General features: G+C 35.2%; 1 protein-coding gene across 1 annotated transcript; it reads left to right on the top strand.

Moving 5' to 3' along the window:
* Positions 1-5,740: 5,740 nt before the first annotated feature.
* On the top strand, positions 5,741-11,149 carry LOC124529710 (eukaryotic translation initiation factor 3 subunit B). The gene is made up of 10 exons (XM_047103588.1): positions 5,741-5,927; positions 6,130-6,445; positions 6,740-6,926; positions 7,477-7,703; positions 8,016-8,192; positions 8,330-8,906; positions 9,191-9,309; positions 9,673-9,826; positions 10,191-10,299; positions 10,750-11,149. The coding sequence occupies exons 1-10, from the start codon at positions 5,801-5,803 to the stop codon at positions 10,842-10,844; spliced, it is 2,088 nt and encodes a 695-aa protein (XP_046959544.1). The 5' UTR covers positions 5,741-5,800; the 3' UTR covers positions 10,845-11,149.
* Positions 11,150-17,239: the final 6,090 nt, after the last annotated feature.

The raw sequence follows: 17,239 nt of genomic DNA on the forward strand, positions 1-17,239 counted from the left end.
TTTAAATTTCGCGAAAACTTTATTTGTACTTTTTATTACAATTTAAGAGTAACGTGTAAGCGCGTAAAATAAATCACAGTGATAGAAAGAGTTTTAAATCAGCTCCGCGCACAACATCGCCTCTGGACCTCGTCGATGTGAGACTAAGAAGGCTTTATTAAACTCTATATTTTAACAAATTGTAACGCAAAACAGTATTTGGATCGATGAAAATATTTTTATATGTGAACACAGCTGTTCAATTGCTCTAAGGCTACACTTGTTTTTAACCGATAAACAGTTATTAATTCCTTTTACACACATTTTCCATCATTGTTAGCAAAATATATCAAAAATTGTTCACTATTGAAAAACTTTACTTTTTACTGATTAATTTATTATATTTTTTCTTCCATAATATCATTATGTGTGTCATAATAAATCTTGAATAGAAACTAGATTAATAATTACTACTAACGTGAAAGAAACTAGTGATTTTTCTCGAGCAAAATCAAATACGTCACAAATTCTAACATTAGTAGTTTTATTATATTTCACAAAATGAACTTAACGTAAATTTAAAAACAGTATTCAGACACTTCACATAAAAAAACAACATCACAAATACCTTATTCGCGGGACTACAATGTGCAATAGATTTAGTAATCTGTGGCAAAGAAGTAGCGGGAAACGCGGCGTCCCCACTGCGATATAGCGAACGGACTGGGCTTAGCTGGCCTCAAAGAAAATGAAACAGGCTTTGTACGTACATGTGGCCGTGTCTCTTGTACTACAAATTCGAACGTTAACAAAAAATGAATCGACGCTGACATAATAATGAATGAAAACACATTATTGCGGTACCGGCGGCTGCAACGAGAGCCCTATCGCGTGTTGAGTTTGGACATTCTTAACTATTACAACTTTTTGACATACTTATTGTATTGACTTGTCGGAGAATGAAATCTCGCTGTGATGCTATCGCGAATGGAATAACATTTACATATGATGTATGTAAATTATTACACTTTGCTACTCGTTTTTACATTATTTCATACATATTATTGCAATATTTATTTCCATTTTTTTAAATATTTACTTATATTTATCGAATTAAACAGTTATGCTGAGTCATGTATATAAATTAAAATACAAAGATACACTTCTATAATAAAAATGAATATCAAATTTGGATAGTATAGTAAGTTGCTGTTGTAAATCTCAACCGGTTTATCTTATAGTTTTACGAAAGTTTAAGTAAACCACACTTCTCGTGTTAGTGATGCAAATCACATGACATTCATTGTACGAGTTATGCAAATATTACCAATTTATATTTAATATATGTCGTTATATCGAAAAATAACATATAATTATTTGCGTACATGATGTCATTTACTGTAGAACCATGTAGTTTTCAGCATAGTATCTCAGACCATCATATACTTAACACCACGATAGCACTTCGTTAGCAGCAAAGCAACCAACAAAAGTATAGTAATGGACAATGCACTGCTTGGCAAGTTGACACCAAGTTCAGTTTGTATTATAAAATACACTTCAGTAAATGACCGAAGGCAAACAAGTGATGATAGTGAGGATGATGAAGCAAGAAGTTGCATTTCATTGGCTGCCGACTTCTCTCTTAACCAGCGTAATATAGTAAGCCTCCGTACCAGATCGTGGGTGTTTCAATAGTCACGCATTAGATGACATCACGGTCCCTTGAGGAAAATAATGGCTAATGATGTAATCAATAGACTCAGCTGTTAATGTACACCAACACTGGAGCCGCTGAGAATAGCGAGACGATATTTCTTACATACATTTATCGTACTATGAAATATGTATGTATCAGCATTTCTGTAACTTAACACCGCCTTCATTTTTGTCGAGCTTGCACGATTCATGTAACCGATGAGTATTAATGCACTCAAGTGTTATTAACTTAAGCCTTATAATTAGTAGTGAAACTAACGAAGCTGATTTTTACAAGAGTTAAGATTTGCTACGTTTCATTTATGTAATATTTGTGTATTTTATTCCATTACCTCTCATAGGTAATTATCGTAAGATAATTATCAAGTAATATCTCCAAAAGAGAAAGACAGGCATTAACGGGGTCTGCAATGACGACTCAAACTCTGCAGTCTGCTGTTCACTGCCAGAACTTTTGGTTCTGGCAGTGAACAGTCTACTCTACTCTAGTCTGTTTCTGGTAAACATCACTCAAACCTCTAATATTAATAATTACTGAAGCAGGCTAGTTGTAAGACGCAGGTCCGATTACAACCACCAATATTTCTCTCTCGCTCATACTTCATAATAAAAGACTCATACCATTTAAGTCGCGTGTGTTCATTAAAATTAAATGAAAATAGAAACAAATGCAGGTAACCTTTTTAAGCTCAGTGTTGTATTTCATTGCGGTCTCTCACAGCAGGTACCACCATCTCGTGAGGACAAGAAAATGACGCGAACCGCTCGCTAGTTCGATCTATTTTCCGTCGTGTATTTGCCGTGAAATGGAAGATTATCGTGAGAATATTTTTTACTACGAGTCTATTCTTTATAAATGACATGAAATTGTTTATAGAACAAGTCGCTTAGGGAAAATTTAAACAGTATTACTATAGCAACAATATATAAACAATATCAACTAAATCTGTTTGCGAATTTGGTGCAAATTATATGAGATGAAATTTACAACTGTATATAGCTCTAAATCACAATAATAGCGTTGACCACGATGCTACCTTCCCGCGCACGGGTAAGACGTTCGTTGAACTAGCGGTGCGAGCGTGGCGAACGCGTCTGTCTGTGAACACCGTCGAGACGCGACCCGCGGGCCGCCGGGTATCGTAGAAAGTGGGACGTAAGCTCATTGTTGAACGAAATTTCTAGGTTCGTAAGCGTTCTGATAACGATGTTTAAATTTCCGCGTTCTACTGATAAGACTGTTAATTGTGTAATTGCTTTTAAAGTACTGTTTACACGGAAGCTCGGAGAATTCAACGTTTTTATAAATTTACATATACATTTGATACCCACGAAACAACAAATCGGTTCATCTCAATAGAACTTTTATTCCAAACCAGTGCTGCTTAACATTGAATAACACTAAGATCTTATAAAATATCCCGATGCTGAGTAGAATACCCGGAGGGGAGGGAGTTAAATCGGGTGTTTTTGTCAAAAACAATAGCTTACCTGAGCAACAAACATATTATTTTTGCGACTTGAAAACGATTGGCCGTCACGCAAAGCACACCTATGTATATAACGCTATTATCACGGAGCCAATAACCTATAGTTAACTTTTGTATGCAGCCTGCAAGCGACCTCGATTTTCATGTTCGCTGACCCAGCAACGTTCCTATTAATAACGCTTCTATTATACTGGGATGCATTCAAAGTATATATTCTTCATAATAGGTACTTACGGGCACATAAAGCACTAAAGAAAAACCAAAATATGCTTTGATAGCTGTTTACTGCGGTTTCATCCTCGATCATTTTAATTAAACGTCTTGCCTACATATAATTTTGTCGCGGGAAATTATTACTTTAAATAACTTTTTTTTTTCAAAGTAAAATATTTATTGCGATTTGGGGTTGACGAGATCATCGCCACCACCCAAGCAAATACTTTTGAATCGCGATTTTGGAATTATTAGTGAGTGTTAATTGAGAGACAAACTTCAATCGAGTCGTTTTGATTCTAGATCATCTATCATCAGTCATAAACAAAACGCCAACTACCAAGAACCTACGACTCAGACGCGCACCGAGGGTGCCGAACCACCAGACAGATAGACAAACAGACACTGATGTAACAACCAATTTAAAAAAATTCTATAGCTGTGCCACAAGATATATATTTTTACCAAATTTCATGATTATAGTGTAACGGGAGTAGGTACTCTGTGATTAAATGAAAATGTGTGAGTACGAAGTGAGCTTATAGGGGAAAAACCCTTTACCTTTACAAGTGCAGAAAGACGTGAAGGGCCTCAAAGACTTCTCGAAACTATCGAAGAGTTAACAAATAAAATTAGCATCTACAGGTCTGTTAAGACTCTAGAACGATCTTCAACCAAATGAAGATATAAAGTATAAGGACTATTTGAACCTACACGTAGCAGGTACTTTAAGTTTTCAGTGGTGCTCACTAATTTATACATCTAGAGTTAAAAATAGTTAGAATGTTCATATGATTCAGTTAGCTGTATTTGTTATAATTTAGTGATTCGCTAATCTTTGGGTGGGCCAGCTACTACTGATAATACCTACAGCTGTTCGGTTATAGAGTGAATTGAATATACACTTTTAATAGACGAGATAATGGTCACCACATTTCTATATGCACGGCATCCAAGAGGAAAGTTTCCTCGATGATGACTTTTTACTCGTATGAACATTAAAGGTATACAGGGCATATAACAAGCTAAACTTCAACACTCGTTGGGTCAGCGCCAACGGAATTAATATTGCATAATAAAACGACGCGTTACACGCTACCGTCACCGCTGTAAATGCTGTTTTCTTTAATGTTCTTTTAACAGATCGATTTTCTAGTTCGCGCCCTTCGAAACCACAGCTTATTCTTAGAACATTTTTCTAGAGAACATGTTAAATTTTTTGGAATTATATTCATACTACGATCACAAGAAAACTTCGTTCGTTTACTTCATCTATTGAAATTTTTAATCGTTTCTTTTCTCAGGTGTAAATCGTAATAAATAGTCCAATAGCAAAGCACCACTGATTTATTCAACGAAAGCAAATTTTAGGGCTGTTCATATTTTTTGTATTTGATAATTTTAAGAATAAATAATTAGGATTATGGACTTATTACAAGGCCCATTACGTAGATAGTATTACGTATGTAATAATAATACTTGTTTGTACTGTATAGTGTAAGGACTTAGTCTTGACTCAATAATAAAATAATATTTATAAATTATTCGTACATAACTTGATAATAATTTTAAATAATAATTTATTTTACTACTTTTAAAAATATATAGACCAGAATCAATTTTCCCGCCATTACGAGCATCAGTGACAGATAGTAGATACTCGTATACTTCATGCATCATGCTACCAGATGAAAAATATATTGTTTAATAGACAAAGTGACAGATACTCGTGTGTAATAAAAATATAATGATAATTCATATCATATTTAATATAAAGTATTACATTATAATTGAATCGAACAATAGATAGTAAAAACAATTCTATATCATATAAATATTAAGGAAGTTATCAACTGGTCTAACTGACTGACAGACATTGTTATGACTCTTAGAATCATTCTTTCACGATTCACGCAAACTACTCGTTTTAAAATTCTGGTTTGAACCTTTAACGAAATTTATAATTTTATGACTGACATAAATAACAGACAACGTACGTCCATCTTCTTCTTATTTAAATAAACTAAATTTTATTTAGTCTAATTGTTCTAAAAAATGCCACCTATTTGGAAGTGCAAAACAAGACACAGATTCATCATACTAACATAATTGACATTATTTTTGTCTATGGCTCAAATAGTTTTATTTTTAAATGCTGTTTTAAATTGATTGAGATATTTTATTATATTTAATAAAATGTATACACAATTTAATTAATTGAAGTCATTAAAATGTATATTTGATAGGTTACTTAATGTTGTTATATTGTAGTTAGTTAATTTGAACGCAGGTGAAAGGAGGCCATTTTGATAACAATTTTAAGTTTGTGTCGCTCGTATAATCTATGGATTTAGTTCACTAATGGCGTGTCTTCCGGTAACACACGTTATAACGTCAAAATGGCAAAGAAAAAAGGCGACGAGAAAGTGAATCAAACACCTCAAAGTGATAATGAGGAACAGAATTTTGACGAAGAGCCCAATTTTGAGGATCCCGAAGGATTCGTAGATGACATAACTGATGAGGGTAGGTAAATCTACTATTGCGAGGTTGGTCCGGCCATATGCGTCACCTACTACTTTAAGCATTTCTTTCGTGTTTTTTATGTTTTCAAAGTAATGTGAAATGGTGATGTTAACTTCTATATGGCGTTCAAGCGATTGGCTTCTAATGGTGTACTGAAAATGGTGACTTGAATAAACTTCATAACCTCACTTTGACGTTGCAGAACTGTTGGCAGACCTCTTGGAACAGAAGCCGAAGGAGTCCGACGGTTATGAAAATGTGATAATCGTCGACGGTTGCCCCCAAGTCGGGCCCGAGCGCCTGGAAAAACTCCAGAGCGTAATTAATAAGATCTTTAGCAAGTTCGGGAAAATCGTCAACGAGTATTATCCAACCACCGAAACCGGAGTCACAACGGGTTACATTTTCCTAGAATACAGCAATCCTCAAAATGCCGCGGAAGCTGTACAAGCCACTAATAATTGTAAATTAGATAAACAACATACGTTTTTGGTGAACCTTTTCACCGATTTTAAAAAGTGAGTATCAATTAATTGTGTTCGTATTTTATATCATAGTAACTAAATTCGAACTAATAACATGATGCCCTTAAAATCAGAGAATGATTTAAACATAAAATATCATAACATAGTATGCTTTTAAACAAAACAGTGATGAGTGAATAAGTGATGAGTAATGATAACATTTCGTTGTTTGGTGTCGGCTTGTAATCGTTATCTTTAGTAATAATGGTAAAATGCATGTCATTAGTGTAATCATTAAACAACTCCAACACAAGTTGATACAGATGTTAATGTTGCAAACACATCTAGGTATTCAGATATTCCGAAAGAATGGGAGCCTCCAGCACCTCAGCCATTCAAAGTGCAGTCAGACCTGCAATGGTATCTCATGGACCCTGACGCATATGACCAGTTCCTTGTGGGCATTGGTACTGGGGTAGCACTACAAGTGTGGCAGAACACCTTACCAGAGCCTGTAGTGTTACAGGAGAGACCGGTAATATTCTACTACTAGTTTATATGTAGAGTTGGTCAAATACTAGAAATTCCATTAGAACAAACTTAATACCTATAGCTCATAAAAAATATTAATTTAAATAATTGTATTAACTAACATGACTGTACTTTTACCGGTTCTTCTCGGTAGAATCTACTTTCCGAACCGGTGGTAGCTTCACTTAATTGTTATATGATGATTCGAAAGTGCTTGAAAAAGCCCTCTTTGATTCTGATTTTTAAGAAGGCATTTAATAAGATTTCTGGTATTTTAATAATTTATTTTAATAGTTAAACAAAATTTAATTTTTATTAAATTGTAGTGTGGATATTGTTATTTACTTGTTTGTGTGTACATAAGATACTCCACTGCTATTTGTCTAAATTAAGTAAATGAGTAAGCAACAGCTAGGTATACTTGCACACATTCAGTTAACATATAATATTGTATAATGATAGCAGATAATTTGTAGATTTGTTAAATATTTTCTAATTTGTGTAGACATGATATTTTGAATGATTGATGATGAAATGTATGTGTGTGGTTTCAGAACTGGACGGAAACATATGCAGTATGGTCACCACTTGGTACATATTTGGCTACATTCCATTGGCGAGGAGTGGCCTTATGGGCTGGCCCCAAGTTCAGTCAGTTTCAAAAGTTCTACCATCCCGAGGCAAGATTTATATCATTCTCACCATGTGAGAACTATATTGTCACCTTTTCACCAAACAGTGACAGAGGAGACGATAAGAAACTCATCATTTGGGATATTAGGTAAATACATTTAACCTTACAGCTTTGATAATATAATTATTCTCAAACATGTTTTCTAAAAAAAAGTAAGTCTGTATTGAAACAAGCATATACATTTAGAGATAATGTTTGTGACATAATTAAGATGCTTTCTGACAACTGCAAAGTTAAACCTTTGGTACTTTAATAATAAAGTTGTTATGGAGTTCCTGCATTTTTGGCATTCAACAGTTTATATATCATAATTCAATTGGAATATATTTTATTTATTTATAATATGAATTGATGAAAATTTTTAATTAAAATGCAATGATTTTCATTTTTATCCAACAGAACAGGACAGGAAAAGCGTTCATTCCCTCCACCCGAGGAATATGTCACATGGCCAATATTCCGCTGGAGTAAGGATGATCGTTTCTTTGCTCGATTGGGTGCTGACATGCTTTCAGTTTATGAGACCCCCAGTTTTGGTCTGCTAGATAAGAAATCAATTAAAATACCTGGTATTAGGTGAGTAAAACATCTCTTGAGTTCATTTTATAACAATAGTAGAAGATTCTAATTAATAATATTTTCAATTAATTTGAACTTTATTTTTTATTTTAAATAATAATTTAAAAATACTTCAACAATTTTACCTTTTCCAGAGACTTCTGTTGGTCACCAACTGACAATGTCCTAGCGTACTGGGTCGCTGAAGACAAGGACGTGCCTGCGCGTGTAACTCTTCTAGAACTCCCCAATCGCACTGAAATACGTTCTAAAAATCTTTTCTCTGTAGCTGACTGCAAAATACATTGGCAGAAGAGTGGTGATTATCTCTGTGTCAAAGTAGACCGTTACTCCAAAGTAAAGAAAGACAAGAATGAAATTAAATACTCAGGAATGTACTACAACTTTGAAATATTCCATATGAGAGAAAAAGAGATTCCCGTCGACTCTGTTGAAATAAAGGAGCCGATACAAGCTTTTGCTTGGGAACCAATTGGCTCCAAGTTCTCTATTATCCACGGCGACGCTGCAAATAATTGTATTAGTTTCTACCAAGTGAACACCGGTCAAGCTCCAACACTGTTGAAGAAGCTAGACAGAACATTTAATCATCTATTCTGGTCTCCGATGGGCCAGTTCATTGTGTTAGCCAACCTTGGGCTCACTGGCGGAGCATTGGCCTTTGTGGACACCAATGACTTTACCATCATGAACATATCTGACCATTATCAGGTATAATTTATGAGCGTCTTATTATTTATAAAATATTAATGAATGTTGTAATAAGTCCCAAAACATAATTTACACTTCAGTTTTTTTGATTATTTAATGTAGATTAACAAAATCTTAAACTGTTTTCTTTCTGAGGTATTTTTAATTAAAGTCTAGACTTCATAACATTAACTCTTTATTATTTTTGTGTTATAGACAAATATTTGTAACATAGTATATGAATTATTTACTGTAACACATTTGGCTTATTACAAGTATAATGAAGCATGACTTTGTTGTTGTAGGTATCGGGCATAGAGTGGGATCCAACAGGTCGCTACGTCGTGACCGGAGTGTCGTCACTCAAGTGCAAGATGGACTGCGGATACTATCTATGGTCCTTCCAGGGCAAGATCATTCGAAGGTAAAGGTTTCATTTTTATAAAAACTTTTATAAATTTGTTTACTTGTCAGACTGAGTAAGTCTTGAAATAAAACAAGCTATAACGGATTTGAATCGCTGACCTACCTGAGTCTACCACCACGAACACTGTAAAGTGCTCGAAACGTCGGGATGTTAAAAATAATTAATATACGCGACTCAAATCCGTTATAGCTTGTTTTATTTCAATGTGTAATCGCGAAAATTTAAGACAACTTTATGAGTAAGTCTTATTTCGTCAAGTAAAGACGAATCACAGATACTTTAAATTTCAACATAAAAATGTTATGTAAATAAATTAAATATGAATTCAAGTCTGACTTAATGACCTCTTGCGAATTGCAGAGTGATGAAGGAAGGCTTCGCCCAGTTCCTGTGGCGACCGCGGCCGCCCACTCTGCTGTCGGAGAAACAGCAGAAGGAGATTAAGAAGAACCTCAAGAAGTACTACTCGCAGTTCGAGTCCAAGGACCGCATGCGCAGCAGCAAGGCCTCCAAGGTGAGACTCCACACGAGTTTGGTTTGCTTTGTGGGTCGCGTCAGTTTGTTTGTGATTGATTCATAAGTTGTGATCACTACCTTCGTTTATCTTTTTATTTTATAAACATTGAAATACATGCAATATATTATACTCCGTTATAGCTGGTAGCTTCACTTAATTGTTAAATGACGATTCAAAAGTGCTTGTAAAAGCCCACTTGAATAAAGTATACTTTGATTTTGATTTTTTTTTTATACTCGGTTCAGTTCCTCTAAGATACATTGTGGGCACACAATGTATCTTAACGCGGGGTTTTTTATAATTTAACGCATCGCGCTGTGCGTGTCGGGCGTTTTGTAATATATGATGTTTGGCGTCGCAGGAGCTGGTGGCGAAGCGCACGGAGCAGATGAAGAAGTACGTGGAGTACCGCGAGCTGAAGGCGCGCGAGTGGGCCGAGCAGAAGCCGCGCCGCCTCGAGCTGCGGAACTGTAAGCGCGCGCGCGTGTGGGAGTGTGCGTGTGTGTGTGTGGGAGAGTGTGTGTGTGAGTGTGTGTGGGTGTGTGTGTGTGGGAGTGTGCGCGTGTGGGAGTGTGTGTGTGGGAGTGTGCGCGTGTGGGTGTGTGTGTGAGTTTATGAGTTTATGATCGATAGCACACCTTGGGAATGATACGATCGCCTCCTGGCTATTTCATCTCATATTAAATTGTTTATTTATATAATACATAAGACAAACAAAAAAAAAACCCGCTGAGTTTCTTTCGCCGGTTCTTCTCAGGTCAGGGTATTTTCTTTCCGAACCGGTGGTAGTGTTTCAATTGACCATCAATAAGAAAGTGTAATGCTTCTATATTGAATAAAGATATTTGAGTTTGAGTGGGAGTGTGTGTGTGGGAGTGTGTGTATGCGTGTGGTCACTAATGGCGTCGTTTCCGTTGCAGATGTAGACACGGACGGTCTCGACACGGACCCGACGAACACTGTGGAGGAAGTTATAGAATTCTTTATCAAAGAGGAACAAACGGTCATCGAGTAGTCGCCATACTCCGCACGTCTAGAGGTCGGGGGTAGCTCCGGCCTCCTCGATAGCCCGTCGCGGCCGGTTCCGACCGGTCCATTCGCCGGTTTTTAATCAGCAAAGATAACTTTTTAATAAACAGACAAACACCATCTGAAAGTTTTTTTGTACCGATACCCCATAATACATATTATTATTATAGTCACAAATAATCGTCTACGGAGATATTATTCCCATTATGTTCAGTGTAAGATTTCGGTTTATAAATTATACAATAGGTAATGTTTATAGAAACCATATTAAATTTATATGTTTCAAATGGATATTGGTCTTTTACTACCTGTAGTGTTTATTTTAAATATATATTTTCCATCAATACAAATTTGTTTTTATGGCCATGATGTGGATACGCTGTGAGGAGACTTGTACATATTTATTTGTACATTTTGTCCGTCCTCAAAAAACTGTCTTCAAAAAAGGAGAACTATCAATGAGACTGTTGTTTATGTTTGTCAAAGCTAGTGCTTCCCTTGGGGTTGGTTTGGTCCAGTAACCAGTTTTGCTAATGGTATTCATAAGCGAACCATGTAAGTGTTAAATTTACATTAAGTATGTTTGCGATAAATGGATATATAATCATAAATTGAGAGTCGAGATGGCCCATTGGTTTGAACGCGTGTATCTTAACCGATGATTACGGATTCAAACCCAGGCAGGCACCGATGATTCATGTGCTTAATTTGTCTTAATAATTCATCTCGTGCTCAGTGGTGAAGGAAAACATCGTGAGGAAACCTGCATGTGACAAATTTCACTGAAATTCTGCCACATGTGTATTCCACCAACTCGCATTGGAACAGCGAGGTGGAAAATGTTCCAAATCTTGTCCTCAAACGGAGAGGAGACCTTTAGTCCAGCCGTGGGAATTTACAGGCTGTTGTTGTTTGGATATATAATCCGCAACCTAACTCGAATCAATACGATAACTAAGTAGTTACTGTCTGAATTCAAAATAGAGGGAATGTATATATATGTATATATATAGCTACTGCTGTATATACATTTTGTCTACGGTTCACTAGCTGTGCTCGCGATTCCGTTCTTGTGACTAAGCCTCACAAGTAGGGATATTTCATGGTGTTATGTGGTTATTTTTTTTTTGATAAAATTTGAAGTACAAGTTACGAGACCATTTTGACAAGTTCTGGACCGCTTTCCCTTATAATAAGAAAAAATAAGAATAGGCCGAATCCCTGTATAATATTTATTACGTAAGAATTTAAAGGAAAAAATGAATAAATATTTGGTTTATTATAATGTTTGTTTTTCAAATTAACATTTTTTTAAAATGCTTATTTGTAATTTCAAAGGTTTTAAAGGTACAGCAAACCTGGACAACGGCGCGGTTTCCCGCTCTATTTCAAATAATTTGAACTCTGCGCATATTTTTGATCTTACGTCAGAACTATCGAAAGTACTTCCCACCCCCTTGTAAGAAAACATAAGACATGGTCGGTTTTAATAATAGCGTATTTTTTTAATATTTAGGCACCTCTCACCTTTTACAAATTTTGTTATTATAAAGTAATGGTTCACAGTTAATGCATAAGGTTTACGTTTCATCACCCTTATCATCCTCCTGCCCAATGCACTTGGGGTCGGCGCGGCATGTTTTCTTCCATACTTCCATATAAGATTTATGTTTATGAAATTAAATGCTTTTTTATAATTGAGTTGATTGAATGTATGGTAATGTACATCACATATATTTATCATTCTCTTAGTTAAGTTAGAGGGGAGTTTAGTTGCACATATTTTAACACCGGGAGTGTCTCTCGCGCAGGCTATTCAGTTTAAAAAAAATATATTAAACCTCAATACCATTTTTAAAGCCCTCTATTAATTACACGTAGGTATAAGTTTGTTAAAAATGGCTTTGAATATGGGGAATCGCTAAAATTAATCTATTTAGGGTTCCGTTTTTGTGCAATTTGGCTACGGAACCCGATAAATCATATTCATGTGATCTATTGTTTTAATAAATACGCCCAGTAATCATTTTTGTCAAATATTATTTTTTCATGAGTACGCCACTCTGAGGTCCCGAGTTCGATTCCCGGCCGAGTCGATGTAGATTATTATTAGTTTTCTATGTTGTCTTGGGTCTGGTTGTTTGTGGTGCCGTCGTTACTTCTGATTTTTCATAACACAAGTGCTTTAGCTACTTACATTGGGATCAGAGTAATGTATGTGATGTTGTCTCATATATTTATATATCTTCCAAGTACAGATTTCAATCAGTTACGATTTTAGTTTAGAAATCCACAAACTTGTCTCTAGAGCAAGGTTCCGTTTTACTTTTGCCCATTACGAGTTACAAGCTTTGGAGTATTTTATTGGAACGCTAATCTTTGGAACTGGGAACCTATTTGAAACAATTTATTATTTTTGCATTTGACAGCCATTCTTTTGACGAAGGTAATAAGTTATTTTAATATTCGCTACGTCCTTTTTTTATTTCAACGAAAAACTGATGGAGTGTATACGACGCGATGGTTGGGTCCATAGATAATACATATATACTGAAAGTTGGGTCGCCACTACCGTTGCGTTCTGTTATTTTCCCAAAACATTGTGAAAGTATTTGAAAAGTGCTATTCAACCGCACCAGTTGGCGCGCGACGTCTCGTAAAACCGAATGTCTCACAATGAGAAATAGTACTAAAATGATATGAAGTTAATTTAATTTTTTTCGCCAAATATTGTGCTTCAACATCAATCCACGTAATTCAACTATAAATCCAGTATACAAATGGGTTTGTAATAGGGTATAGTACTGTGTTTAAAAAGGGCTTTTAAATATTAGCATTAAAACGTCAGAAAAGTTGTTTTTAAAGTGCCAGATGATACTGAAATGACAGTTTTTGCCTATCCGATTACAGACTAAAAATTATTACTTATTTTTTATACAATGAAATAATATTTCTACATACTTATATTTTAGCTTATATCACATTTCATAATTTTTTTTCACTGACGAAAATACTCGTATCGTCAGTTTGTTTATACTTTTACTAGCGACCCGTCCCGTCGTCGACTGAGTGCTATACTCATACTAAATATACTACAGAATTTGTTTATTTACGATTTCACATTGCAAACCTCTAAAATTATTCTTGTTTCTTTACTATATTGTTAATGAATTATGTACAAGGGGAACCTTGAATCACACTATCTATTAAAAAAACCGCATCAAAAGCTATTGCGAAGTTTTAAAGATATCGGGATATAGGGACAGTGAAAGCGACTTTGTTTTATACTATCTAGTGATGGAACGGCTTACACTTATATAGGGCGCGATATGGGGCAGAATTTCTTACTGTCTGTAATCAAATTTTGTGAATGTGATGTGATGCCATAGCTCTTTTGCAAAGTTTATTTACTGAGATCGATTATAGCTATTATTATTATATTTTTTAGACTCTTAAGTAAAATGAAACGAAAAATACTATACTACTTAAAAGTCGATTTACGATTATATAACGTAGTTATAATTATTGCTATATTTGGAGCAATAATTTTTCGATTGGTTGTGGCTTCAACATGGTTTCGTAAAAAGTCCACATTTGTCAACACATACCATGCCGCACGCCGCGACTCCGTTCGTGTGACTTTCGCCTGCCTCAACAATTATATGATTGACTATGATTAATTATGTATTTATCTCTCTTCTGTCGTACTTTTGTAGTTCTTGAATGGCTTAACCGACTTTGTACATCTTTTTTTGTTTGATTCATGACTTATTGGAGATTGTTCTTAACTATGTTTAATAAAAATCGGTGTAGCAATTCAAATTAATTAAAAAAAAAATAGATTTATAGGTATTAAAGTGGAAACGATAGCTGAATAGAACAGGATCTAGTAAAAAGCTGTCATGTTTTTGTCTATATACCTGATGGTATGGATGGTAAGGAAATTTAAAAAGGTCGTTGTTGCAATCACAATGTTTCTCGGTAAACGATATAACACGCAGTGCCGTCGCGGATTAAGGCGTATATTTTGTTGGAATTGCTGACACGTGACGGTCACATAAAGCTGGCCGCGCGCACTGGATACTGGAATTGCTTAAAAGTAAACGAAAAGTTTGTGTAATGAGAGGGATCCGAGGTATCGACACAGCCTGCTAAGCTCTGCGTCTATCTCCTAGCAAATAGATTGCTTTCAATATCATACGGAATACCTTCTAATAGCTTTGGTAGGCTTCAATTTCTAAGGTCTGCGATGACTTTTAAATCAATATTATCAGCACAGCAGCAGACATGTCTTCAGTACTGTTTCAAAAGCTGGATAGTTAATACAATCAACCCGTTCCGCTCCACAACTCTGTTGAGACATATAAAACATTGCGCCCTGGAACAAATCGCAGATATATTTTAAAATAACATAAATTTATGTTTAAAACAAAAAAGAGATATCATTCCTTAGCATTATCCAGTCACTCAATTATAGGAGCCGAAGAACGATCACAGTGGCGTGCAGTTGGAGAGGCCTATATCCAGCAGCGGATGAACATGGGCTGTTGATACTACTTGTATAGAGGGGATGATTTGTTGAGAGGCATGTTTTTAATTAGTAAGTAGATACTGATAAGACTATTAATTAAAATTAACTACCAAACCTAAATTCGTGTCGCTTGTAGTAAAATTGAGTAACCTGTAGTAGGAATAAAATCTAAATCATTTACTAACAAATGTATTCCATGATATTTTTACATTTACATAATAGATCATAATTATATATATACCGACATACAAAAGATACAAGACGAGAGAAAAAAGTAGCACGACGACAGTTAGCAGGTAACTGCTGTCATCGTGGTGCTCTTATCTTGTAAGTTTATACTAATTGGAAGCGAAGTTTTTAACAAAGATAATAATAACAAAGAAAGCCCATCTACCTATCCAAAGAGGCATACAATCAAAGTTAAACCGATATTAACCAAGTTAAGTAGTGTGTAACATACAGTTTTTTTTATTATAATTAATCTAATCTTTGGATTAGATTTTTTTATTTTGACATTTATTTTTTATTTGTGATACGATTTTAATAGAACAATATTAGATATTATTCCAAGGTTATTACAGTGTGTCGGTTAAAACCGTACCCAAATCGATAAAGCCGTTTCCGAGATCGGCGGCAACAAACGAATAGACAAACAGAACCGAAAAAATATTCAATTTTATAAGATATCTAAGGGTTGCCGTATCTACAAAGTAGGCGACCGTAGCGATATAATATTATGACACGTACTTACGGCACGTGCCGCGACCGCGCCGATATCACTTACCGTCAGATAGCTACCACACATCGTCTCTAGTGAAATTATAGAAACATTGAAATATCCTAACAAATTATTTGTTTTATAAAACAAGATGTAACCAGTTTCTTTAATATATATCAAGTAATCACTGTATGAATACAATGTCGACACTTCCTGCCGGGACAATTACAGTTGCACGGTCCCGTGTCGTCTCAGTGTCACGCTAATGCGAATATCCAACGCTAGGTTCACTGAACTTGAAACCCGATCATCACAATGAGATGTTCTATACGTCCCAAGATGTAGATATACCCTGATGTTAACATTACAGTATATACCTACATAGTAATCATTCATAATGATTTCATTGTATTAATATAGGTATAAGATAAACTTCCGAAGCGAAAATGTAGTTATACACGTATTTGCTGCTCGATGGCCTAGAAAGTTCGGCAAACGAAACGAAGACATATAAATGTTGAAATTAATATAAAGTACGTAAAAGTAGGAATTCATATGTTTCAGCAGATATAAATTGATGAGAGATACAAGTGGGGGAGAAGCGAACACCGGGGTGGGACGGGAAACGTAATAGAGGCTTTAAAATATCGCGCGATCGCCAGAATAAGTATTTATAGTTTGGGATGTGCCTAATGCATATTACATTTGAGTGTAAAAGGTTCCAACGAAGGTAAGTGATAGCTTTTATGTCCCGGGACGAAACATATTTTATAATGTATTGTGAAAATTTGAATTAATGATCCTGACACATAAAAAAGCTAGTTTTTTGCAATTATGAAGAAGAATGGAATGTTGAAGATCAACGAGCTTATAAATCGTAAAATAAATGAATACTTCACATTCTCTTGCTTACACTGTTGAATGTTATGCTTCGCTGATGTGGTGGCGGTACCAACTACTCGTGAATGATTTCACCACGTAATAACAATAAATAGTATTACAAGTAATGATAGGAATGTTAGTATTATTTATAATATACTGTATCCCGGGAAATGGAAAAGTTTCCAAGGGATATTCGAATCCTCTGTGAATACCCAACGCTCACGTAAAAAAACTTGCGGCGCAGAGCTCG

Source organism: Vanessa cardui, chromosome 5, assembly GCF_905220365.1.
Source record: "Vanessa cardui chromosome 5, ilVanCard2.1, whole genome shotgun sequence".
Classification (NCBI taxonomy): domain Eukaryota; kingdom Metazoa; phylum Arthropoda; class Insecta; order Lepidoptera; family Nymphalidae; genus Vanessa; species Vanessa cardui.

Bases quoted from the DNA above. Each gene is read 5' to 3' on its own strand.
- LOC124529710 (XM_047103588.1), top strand. From the start codon at position 5,801: ATGGCAAAGAAAAAAGGCGACGAGAAAGTGAATCAAACACCTCAAAGT. The intron at 8,193-8,329 runs GTGAGTAAAACA...TACCTTTTCCAG, and splicing joins ATTAAAATACCTGGTATTAG to AGACTTCTGTTGGTCACCAA. The intron at 9,310-9,672 runs GTAAAGGTTTCA...TGCGAATTGCAG, and splicing joins CAGGGCAAGATCATTCGAAG to AGTGATGAAGGAAGGCTTCG.